At 38.5% G+C, this 23,287-nt stretch overlaps 1 protein-coding gene across 1 annotated transcript in view; it reads left to right on the top strand.

The window, feature by feature from the left end:
* LOC123310440 (carbonic anhydrase-related protein 10) overlaps window positions 1-23,287 on the top strand; it is a 105,593-nt gene that overhangs the window by 75,864 nt on the left and 6,442 nt on the right. The window contains exons 6-7 of the mRNA XM_044893907.1: window positions 7,834-7,988; window positions 12,194-12,325. Of these exons, the coding sequence (XP_044749842.1) occupies window positions 7,834-7,988; window positions 12,194-12,325 (287 nt within the window). The remainder of the gene's footprint in view (window positions 1-7,833; window positions 7,989-12,193; window positions 12,326-23,287) is intronic.

Here is a 23,287-nt window from a genome sequence, read left to right on the forward strand (position 1 = left end):
TGGGAGGACCACTGCTTTGTAAACAGCTGTCTTGGTCTTCAGATTGAGGTCGCGATTTTGAAACCCTCTGTCCTTTTTCTTCCAGAATGCCCGTGATGCCGATTTCATACAGTTTTTCGGTGTCCAGGTTAGCCCTAATATTTATTATATATAGTCCATTCAAGAATGATTGACATCTTGGGCGGCTATAGAAAATTGAATTTAAGTTGGTAATAGCTCATAAGTTGAGATTTAGTTTTGCGGAATTCAGGTTGGTATTGTAAATGGACAGTGATCTATGATAAGTGAATCTATGCACTGAACCACCGACTGACGATAATTTGGATTTTGTACTGCTGTTTATGTCCTTAATTCATTCGTACAAATTGGAAACATTATTCTATCAATTCTGAATGCAGATTAATATACTCTGAATATGAATATTTCTTCTTTTCAAATGCTTTTCTAGGTTATATTTATTTATTCCATTTCAGTGATTAAAACTACAGAAATTATTGAAGCTTTTTATGATCGGATATTAAGCTGCGTCTGGACTTTCAAGTCCTACCGGGATGTCAATTATTCTTGAATGGACTATAGCATAATCTTCAGATTTGAACTGAGAACGACATATTTCACGTAACTGAGATTTCACTCAGATGTGCGATATCTGAAGATTATGCATCGCCTTTGTCATGTATGTGCCATGTCAATGCTACGCTACTTTGGTGGGCGGTCACCCTTAGTTTCAAGAGTTGGGTTCTTTGAATTTTTGGTATTTTTGTGGTACGTAATGGTTATAATGAGAAAACTTGAAGAAATGGGAGATATCTTGTATTACGTACGTGGGAAAGAACTGAAAATAATTTTGTTTCATGGTTTTTTCATCAGCCTGTATCTTTTAAACCGAGCCGATTCGGCAAGAAATGATGGAGGAAAAAGTGTTTCTTTTGACCTCAAGAATCTATTGTTAAAATATTCGTATTAGTCAAAGACTCATCCTGTAGATCGAATTATTCTTCGACCTACCCAAATTCCCAAACCTAAAGTATCGAGTACGATCTGCCGCCGTGCGAACAACCATCACAGACACCCACAAAGGCGGCCCCCCTCGTAATTCCCGGCAATTTAACGCGAAAGCCGTCATCCCCCCGAACATACCCCCGGAAATGGAAACCAACTCTCGTTCACACATATGTATCCGCTCCGCTCTCTAATACGCCGCACGAAAGGAGCGCGAATTAGTCGAACGTAAATTGTTCGGTTTCCTTCCCCAGATTTGCAGAGGTAAAGGTGTCGTAGTCTAAATCGGATTGTCTCGAGGAAAGAGGCTTTCCTCGGTTCCGGACGGACCCCAAATCCGAGCAGGGGCTGCCTGAAATACACGGTCGAACTTGTTTCTGCTTTTACGGATGAACGGAGTCGACGACGGGGAAACGCGTCTAGCTATTGGGGGAAAAATTAGGATTTTGTCGGACAAAAGTCGGCGGTATCACACGGATTATTTAATGTCATGTCCCAGGGTGGAGCACACTAACTTGCTAATTGGTATTTGGCATCGAGAGACGAGGAGTACGAAGACCAAAGGACCTCTAGACTGATATACGACAGATGATGGTTTGATTTCGACCATTAATGAATTTAACAGGCGTTTTTGGACCCTGAATCTCCCTAGCTTCTTCTGGATTCTCAGGGACTTGTTTGAAAGGCACATGCGTCTGGTTTCAAAGTTACAGCATCTTGGTGTCCGAGGCAGATTTCTGGATTGGATTGCAGCTTTTATCTCAAGTGGACCTTTTCGTGTAATACGAAGATATATTGAAAAATTCTTAGCCTACTATAAAACCAAACAGAATTTCAATGTCAAAATATTTTATTACTCAACATATTCTCCTCTTAATTGGATACATTTATACAGCGAACCTGCAACGTCTCTAGACCTTTCAGAAAAAATGTTTCTTCTTACTCTGCAAACCAGACCTCCACAGCTTTTATTACCTCCTCGTTGGAAGAAAATTTACGACCCTCTAAACTTTTTTTCAGTTCAGGAAAGATACGATAGTCGGATGGAGTCAAATTTGGTGAACAAGGAGGGTGTTCTAGCATGACAACATGAGATTTGTGTGCAGGAGCGTTGTCCTGCAAAAGCAAAACACCTTCTGGTAGCTTTCCGCGTCTTTTCTCTTTAATTTTTCACCGTAGAGTGGTCCGAGGAGTAGTCAGTAATGTCGAATAGTAATTTGCGGTTATTGTTCTACCCTTATCCAAAAAATTGATCATGAATACTCCATGGCAATCCCGAAAAACTGAATCAAAAACTATTCCACCAGATTTTTGGATACGAAACTTCTTAGGTCTTGGAGAACCAGAGTGTCGCCATTCCATCGATTATTGCTTTCTTTCTGGATAGTTGAAATGTACCCTAGTCTCATCCATAGTAACAATTCGGTTTAAGAAGTTAACATCAATTTTAAATTTAGCGCAGATCGAACGCGATGCTTCTACCCTTGCACGCTTTTGGTCAACATTCAAACATTTGGGGATCCGTTTCGCATCAATTCTTCTCAAGTCCAAATTGACGGGAACTATATGATGAACGCGTTCGTATGAAATATTCAGTGTTTCACTGTTTCAAATATCCGTTTCAGCCCAACTCGACGGTCTGATAAAATCATGTCATAACTGCATCGATATTTTCGTGAACAGACACAGAAACTGACCTTCCCGATCGGTCATCATCTTTAATGGAAAATTTGCCTCTTTTGAAGATTGCAGTTCAATTTTTCACGAAGGATATTGATCACCAACTGTATTGAGCATATTTTCGTAAATCTGCTCACCTCTTAACCCTTTTAAATACAGGTACTTGATGATGGCTCGATACTGCAATTTTTCGATTTTCACAATTTCGGTGGACATCTTCTTTCTTTTCATTTATTGCGTAGCTCTGGTTCACTTTTTTGACCTTAAACTTCACACTGACGCATCTAATGGGTTATTGTTCGTTGCTATGGTAACGCAATATTTTTTTTTATGCATTGAACTGGTCTAGGCTAACTAGACATCAATACATCCTCGTTATAGGTGATGCATTCTCTTCTTCCGATAAACCAGTCACGTCTGGTGTACCTCAGGGTTCGATTTTAGGACCAAAATTTTTTTCATTCTGTACTTCTGATTTGCCACGTGTTACACGATCTACTTGTTTTCTATTCAAGGATGTCACCAAACTCTATAACAATCCTCTCTCCAACTTCATAACTCTCCAGGAAGACTTGAGCAACAATAATTCGCGAGGCCATTCCCTAAAGCTGAGAAGGGAAGATTCAGGACATCTCAGAGGCAGCATTTTCTGACCAATAGAGTTTTCCACCTTTGGAACAAGCTATCTGAGAGACTTGGCAATGAGGCTTTGGTCTACGGCTTCAAGAATGGATAGGACGGTTGGCATGTATTTCGTTTGAATGTTATTTTGGGCTTGAGTTTATAGGTGTTATACCCCTACTTTTATAAATTGTATAATAATTATAATAATCTTACAATTTAAACGTGAAAAATAATATTTTTTTCATCAAACTTGCTGGGAACTCGAGATCTCAAGATCGTGATACTTCCAATGAAAAAATCTCTGTTTCCCAGCCTCAAACCCTCGCTCGAATCGAAATTAATGAAACAAATTGCGAAATAAGGAGACTCGAATTGTATTAGTTCGCTAACTTCTGGTTGTCTCTTTATGGAGTTCGACTTCATAGGTATCTTTTGATGATCTTCCAGACGGGTTGGGTTTCTTGATTGAAAAAGAGGTTCAAAGCAGTATAATCGTGTTGTTTACTTCGTTTGCATGAACGGAAATGAATTGAAATAGACTGATGGAAATAGTGAAATATACAACGAACGCAGAATCAAACAAACCCACTTTTCGTCGACTCAAACAAGAATAATGTCTTACGTACTCATTTTCGAACAAAAAATCGGCTATTTATGTAAGTAAGTACTTTTCGTCCTCATACCCTTTTCGTCCTAAAACACTTTGCGTCCGCTCTGTTCCTAGCTCAGTTACAGATGCTAGAGTGGCGATTTAATCAATTTTGACAGCCAAGATTTGATGAAAGCATAAGTGCTTGTGACAAAAACTGCCATTTGCACTTGAACTGGAAATTGAAAATGATTTTCTGATTGGAGTTTGTGTGAATTTTAGTAGGAGCAATATTTATACTATCGTTTTGGGGCATATTGGATTCCATATAAGTGTTCTTGTGAAGTTCTCCGATCAAAAGTGTTGTAAGTCAACCTCATGAATTACACACAGAAACAATGTCTTCTGTTTTTTATGGAAAGCTCGAAAAATTCAAAGTCCAACTGTGGCTCAGGTCCGGGTTCCGAACGCAATGCAGATAATTAAAATTGGTCAACGGGGCCGAACAATAGGGTGTGGAAATTTAATGCGGAAATTGTTTTTGTTACAAACGGTTATTGTTATGCTTCTATAAAAATTCCTGTTTGCTCCGGAACAGTCCATATGTGGATGGAGGGGACTCTTACATGCGAAATTACGAAATTCTCCGGGTTTTCCCCGATGTTGTTTACCCTGGTTAACCGAAATTGTGTAAGCATGAAATGAAATTTCTTCCCGAATGTTTTAGTTAATGTTTTTTCTTGTCAGGAGTAGATTTGTGGTCAGGAGAGAGCACTCAGGTGGTCTCTGGCCTTAGGGAATCCAATTCTCATTAAAAAAATATTTCCTTGCGTGTATTTTGAAACCAGAGATTTGAAGTGCATGCTCGATAGTTAAAAGGGATATACGCCTGAAATTTGGGTTTTCTTTTCAGAAATATCCAGTTTCCCTTTGAAATATGTTAGTATATTTAGAGTTTTTCAAGGTAGAACAGTAAGATTCGAAAAAACAAAGATATATTCGACTTAAATACAACGTGTGACCTCCACGTGCATCAATAACTACTTGACATTTCTACAGCATGCTTTCTGTCAAGTTAATGAGAGAATCCTACTCAATTTGTTGGCAAATTTTGGCGAAAGATCTCGGTCCTTGGAGCTGTTGAAGCGATTCTGATTGCGTTCTGTACGAACAGACAAAAAATTCAACAATCAGCAACTAGGAGGAGCGAGATAAGGAAGAAGTGATAATCAAGAATCGAATGGCCATCTGAAATCTCACAAAATTTCATATCTTTTTGAAAATGGGTCTCAAATTAATATTTTAACCAGTCTACCACATTTGAAACACGAGATGGCGCTCATATCACTTTAGTCGCTTCTTTTTCCATCTTTCTTCTCTATAGTCCTCGGTTTCATCACAGTTTGGCATAGAATGATTCAAATTGTCACTTGCACATGTGACTTAGCAAGAGCATGTCAATATTATGACGATTAACGAATAAGATATTCGCCTCATAAAGCTCTCATCAACCCACATGCAATTTCCATATGCATAATCCGCCCCGGGGCTCTTTTTTCCATCTTGATCTGTTTGGCTGACATTTCGTATCACCGGCTCGACGCGCGAGCTGCATTCACCGTGGACACAACAAAACCCATCGTCGCATAAAGCATCGAGTGGGGCTCGACATGTATTCTATGATTTCCAGGATGGCACATTATTAAACAAACCGTGAATCGGGCAACTCTAGCGGACGCGATTCAAATTTGCATTGTGTCCATTTCCGTATTATGACCGGAACCGTTTTAAATTGAATTCAATGGTGCGATACGTCGAGTCGAATTTCTGTCCGCCCCCAGTCAAACCGTGAAAACCATTGGTTTCTCCTGGTCCAGTCTTATAATGTGTTTGCATATTATCTGATCATTGGGATTACGCTGACGGTTCGATGGTTCGGGGCGAGTGAAGTGCTGATCTGTGGCTGGTCTGTGATCTGTTCGACGATTCTTTAGACGTGCGTTGCAAAAAATTCCTTGTCAAGTTGGCTGTCTCAGATTGATGATTGAAATTCTGTGTCTATGTGTATATTTTTCGTTAATCTGGAATGATTTCCTCGGGAATATAAGGAAAAATCACTAACGAGAGAATGTCCAGCTGACGTAAATCACAAATTTCTCTCTTGGGTTCCACAACTATACTTCATTCAACTTTATTTTAGCAGTCGGTTGGTCATGGAAATTTGACACATTTCACTCTGTATAGTACGAAAATGTGGGGTTATGAAGCTTGTCAAAACATTTTTGGGTTTTAAATCAACGCTATGTTGCCCGTTCTACGTAAAAGTTTCTGTTATTACGTATTTTATCACAATGTCGAATCTCTTCGGAAAATATGTGACGAACATAATTGAAGTTTGTACAAACTGATTGATGGCATACCAAATCCAGTTATTTGCATGGTAAATACAAGAGATCAGTAAAATATCATAATATGCACTAGCTTGAGGAGAGTTAATGTTCGTTATCTTCTTTGGCTTACATCATTTGTAGATTTCAAAAATATTAACCCGAAGATGAAATGCATATGATGCATTGGTTGGCAATGGGTATCTCCCGAAGGAATTAACAGATAATTACAAGAATGTTAAATTTTTCAACAAAAATCGTCTTTCATCAATATAAGTGAAAGGAGTTGAAGAAAGTTTCAAGTTAAGATGCAACTTCACGGTTGAACAAAAATTTCACATGAATAAACAGTAACAGGGCAACTTGCGCGTATTTGTGGCTATTCATCTTAATACATTGATGTATTTATAATAATTAGGTATTTATTAGTACCTTGAGACATTTACATTGTATAGGACAAGTCAAATGAAAAACCGAAAAATCCATTTTAGGGAACTTATTCTCCTATGACATTTATCGAAAAACCTGTAGTAAACTTTTCGCATTAATTCACTCAAACATAAAATTCCCAAATGCCACCACTTTTTTGGGTCTCCCAATAGAAGGAAATTCTTTGTCATACTCTTCGTTCACAATCTTTCTGATTGTGGAAATATTCAGCTGAAATATAAGTCGTTTAGATTCAGATGAAACATTATATAAATTCTCTTATATTGAATATGTTCGCTATCGTCTGACGTATTGTGGATTTTAGAATATCAGGGTATAACTATTTGAATGAGCGGACCTGAATTCTAAATAGCACTTCCTGAAACCCTGTCTCTTTTTTCAATAACTTTCGGCATTTTCGAATTTTCGTAATAAAAATTGATATTAGTTGTGGCAACGGCGTTATGACATTAACGACATTTCATGAGTGCCAACCTAACTTCGTTCTAGTTACAAAAACTTGAGAAAATTATTTCATGGCCAACCGACTGCTAAAATAAATTGGAATGAAGTATAAGTATTAGTATCAGCAGCATGTTGTTAGGTTGAAATGGAGCTTAAGAACTGTGTATCTTGTTCAGGACCTACAATAAATATGAACTTGAAATTGAATAATTATGTAGAACACCTACTGAAAAAACAACTTAACTTTGTTATACTCTGTAGGTTATGAAACCTCAAATTCATAGAGGTGTATGGGGTTTACACCCTACATATGCCATGGTTTCTCAGTCGAACATTACAAGTCACCAGAAGCATTATATTTATTCAATTTATCTTTTTCACTCTTATTTAAAAATTGTTTTACTTTTTTTATTAACATCTGTAACGAGCTGCTCGAGTCAATCTTTCTTCATCGGGAACAAAATCCGAATCCTCCCCACCTCCAAGATTTCAATCTAACATGAGCAAGGTCGACTGGCAAAACGTGACATCGCCACATTTCTCCGTCTGTATCTCCCCAACCCCCGAACGCATAATGCATTTTTCATGAGCGCAGATAATTCTGTCAGTTGCAGCGCACAAACATACTGAAATATTTGTTTTTCCGGCTGATTCCAGGAGCCTCGACGCCCATAAAACACATATCCATAAGAACCATGCTGCCAGACATAGACCACTTCATGACGTACGAGGGATCCACCACCCATCCCGGCTGCTGGGAGACAACAGTGTGGATCCTCCTTAATAAGCCCATTTATATGACAAAAAGCGAGGTAAGGAATGCGACTTGATTTAGTGCCACTTCGCAAATTAGTAGTTTGCCTCGCGCTGCTGGGAGCAACAGAGTGTGCCACTTGCATTTCGGATGTACGAAAAACTGCCGCGCTGTAATTAATGTCGTCTTTTTGGCCGCGGTTCAAATCGGGCCATTTTCGTGCTTTCTAGCACAATGGCTGCGAATAATATGCTAACAGAGACCCTGCATCCAGTAAGGCTATAAAAAATGGTACAATTGGTTCATTTTCACGAGTATTGATAAAGAGCATTACAATTTTTAACAACAAACAATAATTATATCATGTGTATTATATACTGTTTCGGCACAGGTTAGCCTAACGGGGTACCATACAATTTGGAGTATGATACAAGAGTTCAGGGGACAACCCCAGTAAAAAACCCATTCTCCCAGTGGGTGTAGTGGATTGCAAGACATGAAACTCTTTACAAAATAACTGAAATATTTCATATTGAAGGGCATCTCGCACAGCAAAAATTTATCCTTTCCTCGAAGAGAAAGAAAATCTAGGTAGTTTTCTCCAACTCACCAGAAAATTTTATTTGAAATAGATTAAATACATGGCCAGGATGCTTCATGTATTCACCTAAAATTTGAATTTCTCATAACTTTTGAACCAACCAGTATAGTCCCATTGAAAATTTAAGTGTATGTTAATGGGAATTAGGAAGGTGAAAAAATCAGCAAATCTTAGCTAATGCCAACGTTTCGCAACATATATTGTCGCTTCTTCAGGGCTAAAAAATACAGAGTATCGTGAATAAAAACGAAAAACGACAACGCACACAGAAGAACACAAATCAACATGAATATAATAAAATAGACAATTGCAGAGTCACGATCCGCACTGAAACACACCCAGAAGAACACAAATCAACATGAATATAATAAAATAGACAATTGCAGAGTCACGATCCGCACTGAAACACACCTACCAAAGCCAAATTATGCTTTCAAAAAATAGATGGTACAAGAAGAGACAGCAAACAGTGACACATTGAATTTTTCTCCTTCCTAATTCCCATTAACGTACACTTACATGATGTGAGCTTTTAAGTTCTCATTAAAAATATCGATTGAAATTTATTTTGGGAGGATTTTGCATCTCTTCATAAACTTTTTAGGGTTTTCACTCCCAATCTCTGAAACAAAATCAATTAAAAATGAAATCAACGATTTGCTCCTGCGTAAATTCTTGCACTAATTTGTCAGGAGCAAATTAACTAGAAAAAATTGTTGCCTGACAATGAACTCAAAATAAATAACGTTGAAATTATAATTCTTCGTAACGTTTCGGAGTCTATATCAGACTCCTTCATCAGACGGAAAAATCTACTCTTGAAAATCTTCTGAATTGTCGCTTTTTGTCTGACATTAATTGTCAACACACAGAAACAGAGACTGCACAGAAACGTTGATTCATTTAATCCGGTAATTTCAAAATTAAATGAATCAACGTTTCTGTGCAGTCTCTGTTTCTGTGTGTTGACAATTAATGTCAAACAAAAGCCACAATTCAGAAGATTTTCAAGAGTAGATTTTTCCGTCTGATGAAGGAGTCTGATATAGACTCCGAAACGTTACGAAGAATTATAATTTCAACGTTATTTATTTTGAGTTCATTGTCAGGCAACAATTTTTTCTAGTTAATTTGCTCCTGACAAATTAGTGCAAGAATTTACGCAGGAGCAAATCGTTGATTTCATTTTTAATTGATTTTGTTTCAGAGATTGGGAGTGAAAACCCTAAAAAGTTTATGAAGAGACTCATTAAAAATGTTCTGCTCTTTTCAAATATCTCCATCAAATCCAAAAATTTTGATATAAAGGGTGGTGAATCCCAACTTGGAAGATGTATATTTTTCAATTACGACCTGGAATTTTTTTGAAATTTAAATGTGAATCTATAGACCTGTGTAAGTGAATCATATATTCCAAATATCAACCGACTGTACTCGTTGGTTCAAAAGTTATGAGAAATTGAAATTTAATATGAATACATAAGCACCCTGTATCTCAGTTATGGAATTGCTTAGACCTATCATATATGGGTTTTTTGGACTCGCCTAGGGTAGCTCTGGCTCAGGTTACTGTATGTTCAAAGATCAAAACCACGAACTCTATTCGAGGGATCACTAACTAATTCTTGGCTGAAAATAGTGCAGGTATTCCATTCAGACTGACAAACATCCTTGTCCCTTACATTCGAATTAAGGAAAGAGTTGGACCATAAGATTTTACGCGTCTGGGAATATAGGACTGAATTGTAAATGAGTCGGGAAGGAAGTGAAATTCATTACAAGAATTTATAACTGTCCTCTATCTACGAATATGGGGTGGTTCAATGTTTGAAAGAACTGGTAACCATTGAATACGTTAACATTTAATAGTTCTAGTAATAATTCTGATCTAGTTCAGCATCAATTCTTTGCACATTAGTACTTTTACCTAAAGGGGGCAACAATATTCAGCAGTCAAGAAACCAAAAGCCAAGGCTGGCTTTCGAAGAGTACAGCACCCAATGAAGTACCAGGTAGTTTATGAAGGATATGTTTCCTATTTTTAAACTTCAGACTCAAATTTTTCAAATGGACTTCGAAATTCAGATAGGAATCCAGCTTAACTTCTTGATATTTTGGATTGAAGTTATGTTTCAAAAAGAATCATCGAAAACTACGGTCAATTTTCTATATTTTTGATGATAATTCAAATGGAAACACGAAACCCCTGTTTTATTTAGGTTAGGACGCAAACGCCACACTAAAAAGCAATTCCTCAGAATTTCAAAATCTGTAGATTATTCTCTAAACATCCAGAATCAGAGTAACGAAATACGAGGGCAATATCATCAGCGTAAATAAATTTTTCAGGAGAAGTTATAGGGATATCACACAGATATAGATTGAAAAGAGTGCTGAACTTGTGGAAGACTTCCAAACATTTTTCGCAATGAATACTTAGATTCGAAGACGAGAGAGATGATGTTCGATGTAGCATCTGTATATTTTTCCTATAAATCCAAACAACCTATTCTCAATGAAATTCTTCCACACTGCAAGCAATACTTTATCCTTTTCTTTCCTCGAACGGTCGAAGAAATCGAGGTTTCGTAACACAGGGGTCGTTTATTGGATTATTCATTAGGACCCACTGATTTCATTATATTTTTAGCGGTAATGCGAGCTGCGGATGCAATTAATAGAGATGAATGGCCTCACAGAAGATCCATTAATTCTCGCCGGTTGCTTTGTTGAAGCGAATTTACACACGGACAGAGAACAGGAGGAAACATTTTATATACCGCGAAACGCAATTTATCACGGTATCAATACAGGGGGATTATTCATTTCAATTTCGAGCTCATCAATTTGATTCTTGGGCAGTGGTGAAAGCGGGCCGATGATTTTGATCGATTCGACTCCCTTTGTGGTTGTACATTGTTGATTTTCTACATGGGTGTTGCTTATTTTTCCATTGTTTCATCGTTCATCGATAAAATAGAAACATCAACCAATGTGGCGTCTAGAACACTCGCCAAAAATAATCATAAACTATCACTGCGTTGTCTATTACCGAAAGCGAGAATGAGTAATCCACAAGACTTGAAAACTGCAGACCTACGTCGCTTCATCGCCTTAATTTATGGATTGAACTCCCCCAACCCCCAACCTGCAGGTCTATTTCCAGGTGAAACATTTCACTCCAGATAAAATCCTGTCGCGCTGTGTAAGTTCCCAGCCGTCCTCGTGGATATTAAATGCACCATCGTTCGGATCCTATTTTTCACCAAGAACCTCGAAATTCATAAATGTGTGCCATATGCGGAAATCCCATTTCTTCTTCCAGTAAAAGAGGAGTCGAACTATCGGAACTGTCATGAATATCTAGCAGGAATTTATGCGTTCTGTGAAAAATTCGGAACAGTCTCATCTGTGAGATACACAACGTTTTTTCTTTAGTTGTCAAAGATCAGAAGCGGTTGGCTATCGTCAAAGCATACTTTAGGTCCAAATATAAATATGATTAATGAAGAGCTAACGCTTTAATTAGAGGTGAATACTGCTACTCGATAATACTCAGTAGCGCCTGCCAGTATTCAATAAAAGTCCATCAATTCCAAACGTTTTCGTATAATGTCAGTTTGAGCTAGATCCACTGTTGACTCAAGCTTCATTTTTTTCAGTTTTACCACTTAAGGCTGCTAATGCAGGGTCCTGAAGAATCACCAAAAGCGCCACTGGGAAACAATGCACGTCCAATACAGCCACTTCATCAACGAACCATCCGTACAAATATAAATTTTGCAAATTCAAAGGTGAGTACAAAAGTACAAACATCTACACTTCACAAAAAAATTAACGCACATTATGGAAATCTCAAATTTATTCTACAAGTGAAGGTGTTCTCAATGATAATTATTTTTATGGAAATTATGCATGCATATGTAATCCATTTCCAACGGTTTTCTTCAATACAGATGTTTTTTCCCAGCAGGAATAAAAAAAGATGATATTATCATATTTTGAATGTATTGGCTTCATTCTAAAATCAGTTGTTTTTAATCAATTCTAGTGATCAATAGTTTTTCTTTCGTTTGATTTTCTACACTCGATCGCTATGCAACGCGAAACACGCAATTTGATCCAAAAGGAATGTGCCCAAGCGGTAGTTTTGCGAGAAGAAGGGTGGACATACACAAGAATTGCAGAAAGGTTTGGAGTTTCCCATACAAATGTGTCCAGAATGTTGCAGCGATTCAGGGAGACAGATATGAATGTCCGAAGACCAGGACAGGGTAGACCACGGGTAACAACTGCCATTCAAGAACGTTACTTGAGAGTTTCTTCGTTGAGACAACGGTTTGCAACCGCTCGCCTCCTTCAAATTCAGCTTGAGCAAACTCATGAGGTGCAAATTAGCACTCAGAGAATAAGAAATCGCCTCAGAGAATATGATTTAAGGCCTCGTGTGGCGGCAGGAGGCCCAGCTCTTACCCCAGCCCATCGAAGGGCGCGTTTGGATTTTGCGAGAGAGCATATCCATTGGGAAGAGGCCGATTGGGAAAGATTTTTCTTCACAGATGAGTCTAGATTCTGCCTCTACCATTGTGATCGACGTTCCCTTGTATACAGACGTCCACATGGAAGATATGCTCAGTGCAATTTCCTGAATACTACTGGTTTCGGGGTAGGATCGATTATGGTATGGGGTGGAATATCTTTGACTGCTCGCACAGATCTAGTGGTCGTTGATAATGGAGCTATTAATGCTGATAAGTATATAAGGAACATTCTTGAAGAGCATGTAGTGCCATTTGCCCCATACATTGGTGAAAATTTCATTTTTATGGGCGATAATGCCAGACCCCATCGTGCGCGCATCGTTCAGGAGTACCTTGAAGAGGTTGAAGTCTCTCGAATGGAATGGCCAGCAAGAAGTCCAGATCTCAATCCGATTGAGCAGGTTTGGGACAACCTCAATAAAAGGCTGAGAAGTTCAGAAAATCATCCAGCTACTCTTAATGACTTAGGAATCCAACTCGGAGAAATCTGAGAAGGATTAGATCAGAACATTTTAAGATCACTCATTTGGGTATGAACCGTCGTTGCCGAGCTGTAATTAACGCAAGGGGTGGAAATACCAAGTATTAAATCACTTATCAGCATTTCAATATTTTGAAAATTGTTCATTTCTCTTCTTTCACATAAGATTCGGTGAAATCCTGAATTTTTCTTCCATTTAATGTGTCTTGTTTCGTTCAAAACCTTCCCGAGAGAACATAAAAAATAAGTTATGAAGTCAATGTAGAGTTAACTTTCATTAAAATTGAGATTTTCATAATGTGCGTTAATTTTTTTGCGCAGTGTATCTACATTGGGCAGGATATGACGCTCATTATCAGGTTTCAATCTACGCCTCATTGAAAATTCATGTTTGGCCTGATTTTTGTCGAATCAAATTCCGTCGAAACCCCCTTGGTGCGATCCGGATAAACCCGGTCCGGAAACAAGATGAGCGGCAAACTTTGTCAGTTAATCTTCTTCATAAGCCCTCTGAAGGGCGCCAGCTAATGAATTATAAGTTGTTTACACTTAAACCGTAAGGAAATTCCTAATCTTCGGAACAATTGAAACGGCGGTTCGGCGTACCTACTCCACGTTAAATATTGGATGTGTAACAGTTTGCGTTTACAGGTAGCAACCGCCCTGAAACGGAATATTTCAGTGGGGTTCAGAGGATAATAGATTAATTTATTAAACTGTTTTCGTGAATTTAATTTGTCCGAAATTAAATCTTGATTCGGGGGGAAATTGCTCGCTAATCCTCCCTCGACTGTGAGATCTTGTAATGAACACAGCTCCTCAGCGTCAGGTAAGTTGAGTTTGCTGGATTAGCAGTTGATGGAGACATATAGAAGTCTCGCTGATACACTTCTGAATATATTCGTTTGAGGAGAAACTAGATTTTGTTCGAATAGGTTGTGCAGATACCCACTCAGAGGAGCGATTTTGAATATCTCGATTTTTTGGGTCAATAACACTAAATTCAACGTTAATTCTACGTTTCTTGCATCCTTTTGATTGAACGTTGACTGGACAGGATAAGGATGTGTTTTATATTGGTGTCTGAAGTCAGAGGTTGTTCAATAGTTTAGTATTCAACCTTGTTGTAACGTTTCTCATTCCTCATTGAATATACGTTGTAAAAGTACGTTTTTATCGGTGGTTAGATCAACGCGTTTTATAGCTGAAGTGATTCTTATCACTTATTAGTGCTTGGACATAAGAGGAATAGTAGTCATGAGTGCATACGTTGATTTTAAGTGAAATTAACGTGTGGATGAATTTACGTTTCAAAAAATACGAAATTTAACGGGTAACCTTTAATCAACGTCCCCTACTACCACATTTAAACGTATAATAAACGTGCCTATGTGTTTATTGGGATCTAGGATAATTCAATGCAAATGTGAGTGATGGGTAAACACTAAATTCAACGTTGATTCTACGTTTCTTGCATACTTTTGATTCATCGTTGACTGGACAGGATAGGGATACGTTTTATATTGGTGTCTGAAGTCCCAGGTTGTTCAATAGTTTAGTATTCAACCTTGCTGTAACGTTTCTTATTCCCCGTTGAATATCAATGTAGAGGTGCGTCTTTATCGGTGATTAGATTAACGCGTTTTATAGCTGAAGTGATTTTAATCACTTATTAATGCTTGGACATAAGAGGAATAGTAGTAATGAGTGCATACGTTGATTTTAAGTGAAATTAACGTGTGGTTGAATTTAGTTTTCAAAAAATGCGAAATTTAACGGGTAACCTTTAATCAACGTCCCCTACTACCACATTTAAACGTATAATGAACGTGTCTATGTGTTTATTGGGATCTAGGATAATTCAATGCAAATGTGAGTGATGGATAAACACTAAATTCAAGGTTTATTCTACGTTTCTTGCATCCTTTTGATTGAACTTTGACTGGACAGGCTAAGGATACGTTTTATATTGGTGTCTGAAGTCACAGGTTGTTCAATAGCTTAGTATTCAACCTTGCTGTAACGTTTCTTATTCCTCGTTGAATATACGTTGTAAAAGTACGTTTTTGTCGGTGGTTAGATCAACGCGTTTTGTAGCTGAAGTGATTCTAATCACTTATTAGTGCTTGGACATAAGAAGAATAGTAGTTATGAGTGCATACGTTGATTTTAAGTTGAATTAACGTGTGGTTGAGTTTAGGTTTGAAAAAATGCGAAATTTAACGGTTAACCTTCAATCAACGTCCCCTACTACCACATTTAAACGTATAATGAACGTGTCTCTGTGTTTATTGGGATCTACGATAATTCAATGCAAATGTGAGAGATGGGTAAACACTAAATTCAACGTTGATTTCACGTTTCTTGCATCCTTTTGATTGAACGTAGACTGGACAGGATAAGGATACGTTTTTTATTGGTGTCTGAAGTCACAGGTTTTTCAATAGTTTAGTATTCAACCTTGCTGTAACGTTTCTTATTCCTCGTTGAATATACGTTTTAAAAGTACGTTTTTGTCGGTGGTTAGATCAACGCGTTTTATAGCTGAAGTGATTCTTATCACTTATTAGTGCTTGGACATAAGAGGAATAGTAGTTATGAGTGCATACGTTGATTTTAAGTGAAATTAACGTGTGGATGTATTTAGGTTTCAAAATATACGAAATTTAACGGGTAACCTTTAATCAACGTCCCCTACTACCACATTTAAACGTATAATAAACGTGTCTATGTGTTTATTGGGATCTAGGATAATTCAATGCAAATGTGAGTGATGGCTGAACACTAAATTCAACGTTGATTCTACGTTTCTTCAATCCTTTTGATTGATCGTTGACTGGACAGGATAGGGATACGTTTTATATTGGTGTCTGAAGTTGTTCAAAAAGTACGAAATTTAACGGGTAACCTTTAATCAACGTCCCCTACTACCACATTTAAACGTATAATAAACGTGCCTATGTGTTTATTGGGCTCTTTTCTCAGTAACTCAGATATAATCTGCCTTAAACGTGAAACAAAAGGGTAGAGAGTGCATAAAGATTTCCATAGAAATGGACTGTTGACGCCTGAAAATGAGCGGAGCAATTGCAACACCAGATTCAACCGTTTGTTCCTACGTAGGTTAGACGCCTTCCGAGCAATACTTCATTACGCTCCCGTCTGTTCCCGACTGCCTAATCCTGAAGAAAACGGTCGAGAATGGGAGGCCATAAAATGAATATATAACTGCTCTTTCCATCATTGTGCCGAAAGTTAATTCGGTTTATACGAGATCATTAACATTTATTGGCGCGTAAGCGGAAAATTAAAACGATTTATCCAGGTTTGAATAAGAGGCCATTTAAAAAGTCAATTGGCTGTTTCCCTCCGACGTCGGCGGCGGCGGGGACGCCTGAATGACCTAATGCTCGAACGACGTTAACAGACCCCGTTTTCCCGCCCGAGGCGATCCGGGCGAAACTCCGGAGCTGCCTTCGGAGTCCGCCCCGGAGCCGTGTTAAATGTTCCCGACTCGTTGTCGCGTAATTACCGCAACTTACGAGTCTTTCCAAATATGCGCGCCGATGTTAATTTTATTGTGTTTTACGACGAACAAGATTTCGCGGGGTAATTGGGTTTATTAAAATTTATAACGATCCCTCTCGCTGCGAATTTTCGGGACAGTCTCGACGACGACGACGTCGTCGGTCGGTTCTTCTTTAATGACGTGTTTCGGCGCTACATCAAAGACGCCGACAACTTTTGGATAGACGGGGATTATTCGGATTTTTCCGGCTGGGGTATGATTTTCTTAAGGTTTGGTCGGAAAGTTCTCGGTTCGTGAAAAACGTCGTTTTTCTCTGTTGGGAAATTGATTTCTTCGTGGGTATTGAGGGAGGATTTACTCCTCTAAAATATAGCATTTCGAACAGATGACCTTATAGCTGGTACTTTTATTTTTGTATGTTTGTCTCTATTTTGAAATTAGGTAGAGTGAATGAAGTGAAAATCACGTCCTTGGTTGTTCATGCTGTGTATTTTGACAGGAGCTTGGACTGGTGGTGAAGAACATAGACTAATAGTTGGGGAGCCGACGATGCTAGATCGGGATTTAATCGAGCGTCGTTGAGACTTAGTGGATTTTGAAGTTTAGATCGTAGAAATAAAAAAAGGTTCTATGAAGTATGCACTTTAAGCGGTGGGGAAAGCGTCTGCAGCTTCTCAAAGATGTAAAAAACGTCAGGTGTACAGGTTGGGCAAAATTCGTTGTCTAATGAGGGCATCTCGAGAACTATAGCAGCTAGAAGAAAACGGATCTTCAACTCTTTTCTTATGACTAATCCAAATCTGAAAACGGAATCGGCCTATCCTCTTTAGATTTCGAGTTATAAATAAAAATTGAGATTTTGACGATTCCGAAGAGTACTCATAACTTTATTGCCTTTGAAGTTACAGATATGAAACTGGAACCTTCTTAGGCACTTTCATACGTAGAATCTACTAACAAAAGATTTTTTTCCAATTCAAAAATATCAAATTCAATAAAAGTTTGCATTTAAAAAAATGAAAGTTCACCTAATTATTCGAAATGAAAAAATATTTTGAGCTCATCAGTGGATTCTACATAAAAAAGTGTCTGTAGAAAGTTCAAGTTTCAGATTTGTAACTTCAAAGACAGAAAAGTCATGAGATCTTTACGAAATTGTCAAACTCAAAAACGAAGTATCGAAGGAGGCTGCGGTTTTCACCATTCTTTGTTTCTCCGAAAAAGAGCTCGGAAATGTGTCATCCGTTTTCTTCTAGCTGCTATAGTTCTCGAGATTCCCTCAGTAGACAACGAATTTTGCCCACCCTGTACATACTCGAGAGTGTCAGATTAAGATACTGTATATGCCCTACGTGTCTGTGATAATAAATTCACGTTAATTTGACAGTTTGCTTAGTGGTGCTGGCCGTACGGAAGAGTTGGAAATGGTAAAAAAAATAGAGCGTGTCAGATTTTTAGAGGATATCTTGATTGGACCCAAAGGAAGCTACTTTTCAAGAGACTGACAATTAGGACGTTACGCAAGGCCACAGCGGTCCTTTGAAAATCCAAAAAAAATCGTTACTTGTACATACTCGAGCGTGTAAGATTTTCATACAGATGGTTGATTGAGGTGTTGCAGACCAGGGGGGTTTTCTTTATCTGACATTTTGAAGATGATAACAATGCATTTTTTAAATATTTCCTTCCTGTACCTCTAATCGTTTCTGTAATCATTATGAATGTTGCAGATAATAAAATTCTATACAACTTTTGTCTGAAGCAATTTTACCTACTCTCAAGCGTTTTCGAATTAGAGGGCGATAAGGGTTAAGAGCTTAGCCACACATGCAAAAGGCCAAGGTCAATGGAGAAACCCAGTCTAATGCACATTCATCTCCATATATCTCGAAAGCGTTCGAACGTAGAAAAAATTGCTTCGGACAAAATTCGTAGAAAATGTTAAGCCCTACAACTTTTATAATAAATGCGAAAACAATTCGAATCCCAGTAGAGGAGATAATTCGAAAAAACTCACTTTTGTGACCTTTATGGGCAATTTTTATGGTTTCGGCTTTCTGAAACTTTCGGATTATATCTTTTCCGTTATTCTTGAATCATTAGCTTCAAAATAGAAAAAAGCCACCGTGCTGGAGAATGTACATGTGAATTTTTTTAATGTTTGGCGCCCATTTCCGTTAACGAAATTATTAGAAAAAATGTTTAGCAATATATTTTTTTGAGGCAGGTAAACAAACGATCAGTTATTCAACCACAGAGTTGTTTTTGTTTTACAATCTATAAAAATAGGAATACTTTGTCGCCTCAGCCCCCTAGACTTCCCGATCCTTCACCCATAGAACACTTCTGGGGCATTATGGGAAGAAGATCATATCCTCCACAGACTTTAACGACTTCGTTACAAGGTTCGAGTTGATTCGGATGAGAAAACGCATAAATTCATAAATACTGGGAGATCTGTTTTCCATGTCAGTCAGTATATCCTCGTACCTTCTCATTAAGATGACTGTCGTATCCATCCTTAACAAAAAGATGCGATACGGAACGAAGGAAAGACAACGGAACTCCGCTGTTTCGGATGCCGAAATTATACAACCTTAAAAGTTGAAAATTGGGTCAAACTACGGTAAGTCTCATTATGTGGTTCGCGTTTCGTATACCCGGCAGTATAATATGTGCTTTCAAGAATTATGTGAAACGTGCCGCGTCTTCCAAATGTAAATTGCTCGGAGCAACAACATTTTCCAGTTGTTCCTGAAGAAGGTACTGAACTTATCGTAAAGGGTGATGGTGATATAGAATTGATAATAGATATAGAAAATCATTAGGGAAGTTCAGAATAAGATGTAGCGAGGAATTCTCCTCTGTGATGACTCTCCCATCTACACCATGAACGAATTTTCATGTAAACGCTCAAAATGAAGAAAGTTGAAAAGTATCATGAAATAAAAATGAGCAGAACTCTCCATGAACCAGCCTCTACTGCAGCTCACACAAAGAGTTCAACCAGATCATCAGCTGGCCTAGGATCTCGCCTCATCATCCTGTATGAATTGAACCACCCGGTAGAACCGGGAAGAGTTACCCACATGAAACGGTGGCCGACCTGTACCATTGTCTGGTTTTCAATTTCCGCCCTTGGAATAACTATCTGACGCAGGTGAATATACGGTGTCATCGTCATATATATACTTTCCTTTGTGATAGCCCGTGACATAAGTTAGATTGAGTATTCCATTTCCTACCCAGCTAATAGAATATCTAGAACTTCAGCCAGTTGCACAGCGCACTTGGTCGTTTTCAGTTTTGAAACGGTAACGTCGGAAATGAGGCTCGCGAAAATATCATCGAAAGTTCTTTCGATAGTTGTGTGCAGTTGGAGTATTCGATTTCACCCTATCCGGATTGGTGAATGACGACAATTTCAGCTTTCAGCTGATTTTCGATGTTTGAGGAAACGGTTGCTGCTTGAATTCGAACGTTTCCGCGCATCTTCCTGACTGCTGTATGATACGTGCTGCCATCTGCACTCTGAAAGTTGTAAGAGTGAATTGATTTGGACCTCGTCTGTTGGCAGATGGCGGGAGAGTCTATTCTCACTCAAGTCGTTCCATTCCCGTGAAAGTTCTGAAGTTTTGATGCTCCGTCTTGGTTAAACAAGACGAAAATATTATAGTCATCATCTACTCTCATCTCGTCTCTCCCTCTCGTAGTCGTGACCTCCTGGACTTCTTGAGGATTCTCGTAGGAAGAATCCAAAGAAATATACGAGGATATATTGAAAAATTCTTAGCCTACTACAGAATCATCAAACAAATTTCAATGTCAATATATTTCATTACTAACATATTCTCCTCTTAATTGGATACATTTATTACAGCGAACCTGCAACGTCTCTAGACCTTTTCAAAAAAATGTTTCTTCTTGCTCTGCAAACCAGACCTCCACAGCTTTTATTACCACCTCGTTGGAAGAAAATTTACGACCTCTTAAACTTTTTTTCAGTTGAGGAAAGAGATGATAGTAGGATGGAGCCAAATCTGGTGAATAAGGGGGGTGTTCTATAGTAATTCAAACCCTAAATCACGAATTTTTTGCATGGCAACAAGAGACTTGTGTGCACGGGCGTTATCCTGCAAAAACAAAACACCTTTGGATAGCTTTCCGAGTCTTTTCTCTTTTATTTTTTCCCGTAGAGTGGTCAGTAATGTCGAATAGTAATCTCCGGTTATTGTTCTACTCTTATCCAAAAATCAATCATGGCAATCCCAAAAAACTGAAGCAGGAACTTTTCCAGCAGATTTTTGGACACGAAACTTCTTAGGTCATGGAGAACCAGAGTGTCGCCATTCCATAGATTTTTGCTTTGTTTCTGGATCGTAGAAATGTACCCAAGTCTCATCCATAGTAACAATTCGGTTTAAGAAGTCTACATCGTTTGCAAATCGAGCACAGATCGAACGCAATGCTTCTACCCTTGCACGCTTCTGGTCAACATTCAAACATTTGGGGATTCATTTTGCAGCAATTTTTCTCTTGTCCAAATTGACGAGAATTATATGTTCGTATATGAAATATTCAGAGCTTCAGATATCCGTTTTAGCCCAATTCGACGGTCTGATGAAATCATGTCTTGAACTGCATCGATTGTCGACTGTCACAGAAACTGGCCTTCCGGATCGGTCAGCATCTTCGATAGAAAATTGACCTCTTTTGAAGCTTGCAATCTAATTTTTCACGGTCGCATACGAAGGACATAGATCACCAAGGGTATTCAGCATATCTTCGTAAATCTGCTTACCTCTTAACACTTTTAAATACAGGTACTTGGTGATGGCTCGATACTGCAATTTTTCGATTTCCACAATTTCGGTGGACATCAACTTTCTTTCAATGCGTAACTCCCGTTTAATTTTTTGACCTCAAACTTCACACTGACACTTCTAATGAGTTATTGTTCGTTGCTAAGGTAACGCAATATTTTTTTTATGCATGGAACCGGTCTAGGCTAACTAGATATCGAAACATCTTCGTGTAGAACTAAAAATGAAATTCTTCATGGCTTTTCAACGGCCTGCATATTTTAAATCGAGTCGATTCGGAGAAATTGGTAAAAAAATTTGTTTCTTCTGACCTCAAGTATCTACTGTTGAAATATTCGTACCAGTCATATGCGAAAAATGGAACCATTAATGTGGCAAATTCCTTCATGGAGCACTAACCAAGGTAGAACAAGTTCCCCCTATTTCTAGTGTCATCTAACATCCACCTTACCGTACCTACACTTGTAAAAGTCATTCAAAAACTGTTAAAATCCATTTCAATGAGTAAAAAAGGTATCCAATGACAGTCGCACCCTGTAACTATCCCATTTTTTCCCCTGAAACCTCCAAAATTCGCCGCGCTAGAATCCACATCCTAAAATTCCCATTCTTCCCGGAGAATCCCCATATTTTCATCAGGACGCCGCCGCGACGTCGGTCGGGAAATCGAATAGGTGCCCGCAAAAAACGGAATATGAGAAAATATGGCTGGTCATAATAGAAGTTGCTGATGGCATGCCTTCGCCCCGGGCATAATTAATGTTTACAAGTTTGCTGAAAACGTAACATACAAGAAAGGAGCCTAGGCAGAGGTAAATGCATCATAATAGAAGTCCCGTGTCTCAGATTCAATTAATGATTGTAGCGTAGCGGCGTCAGAATGGGGGTCCGACCGCTGGCTGGTTGGAGCCTCAGAGAGGGATTTTCCATTACCTAAGCTTTTCTGCCTGGGGCTCGGAGTCATCTATCAAATGAACCCGACACGGAGCATGCAAAGTGCACATTAGGCCAGACGAAAAGATTCGGGATCTCGCCATTAAACAAACTTCTTATTTTGTCCTCTCTCTTATTTCGGGATTGTCGACGATTTTTCAAGTCGGGGTACGCTTTCATGATGTCCTCGTTCCGATGTGACATGATGAATTCGATGCCGGAGATGTTCATCTTCTTTCTAGGTTCCTCGAGTATGGAGCGATGCTGGATTAGAAGGAAAATCCGAAATGTTCATGCCAGTTTATTATTTTTTGTCGACTCTAGAAGGATCCGATCCTTACTGCTAGTTCCGATCCAGGGATACCTCTATGTGTTCTTGAATTGAATTTGTATAATCAGAAGAAGAAATATAAATTCCGAGGTAATTCTACATGAAATCAAGTGCCAAT

This window comes from Coccinella septempunctata, chromosome 3, assembly GCF_907165205.1.
Source record: "Coccinella septempunctata chromosome 3, icCocSept1.1, whole genome shotgun sequence".
Lineage (NCBI taxonomy): Eukaryota > Metazoa > Arthropoda > Insecta > Coleoptera > Coccinellidae > Coccinella > Coccinella septempunctata.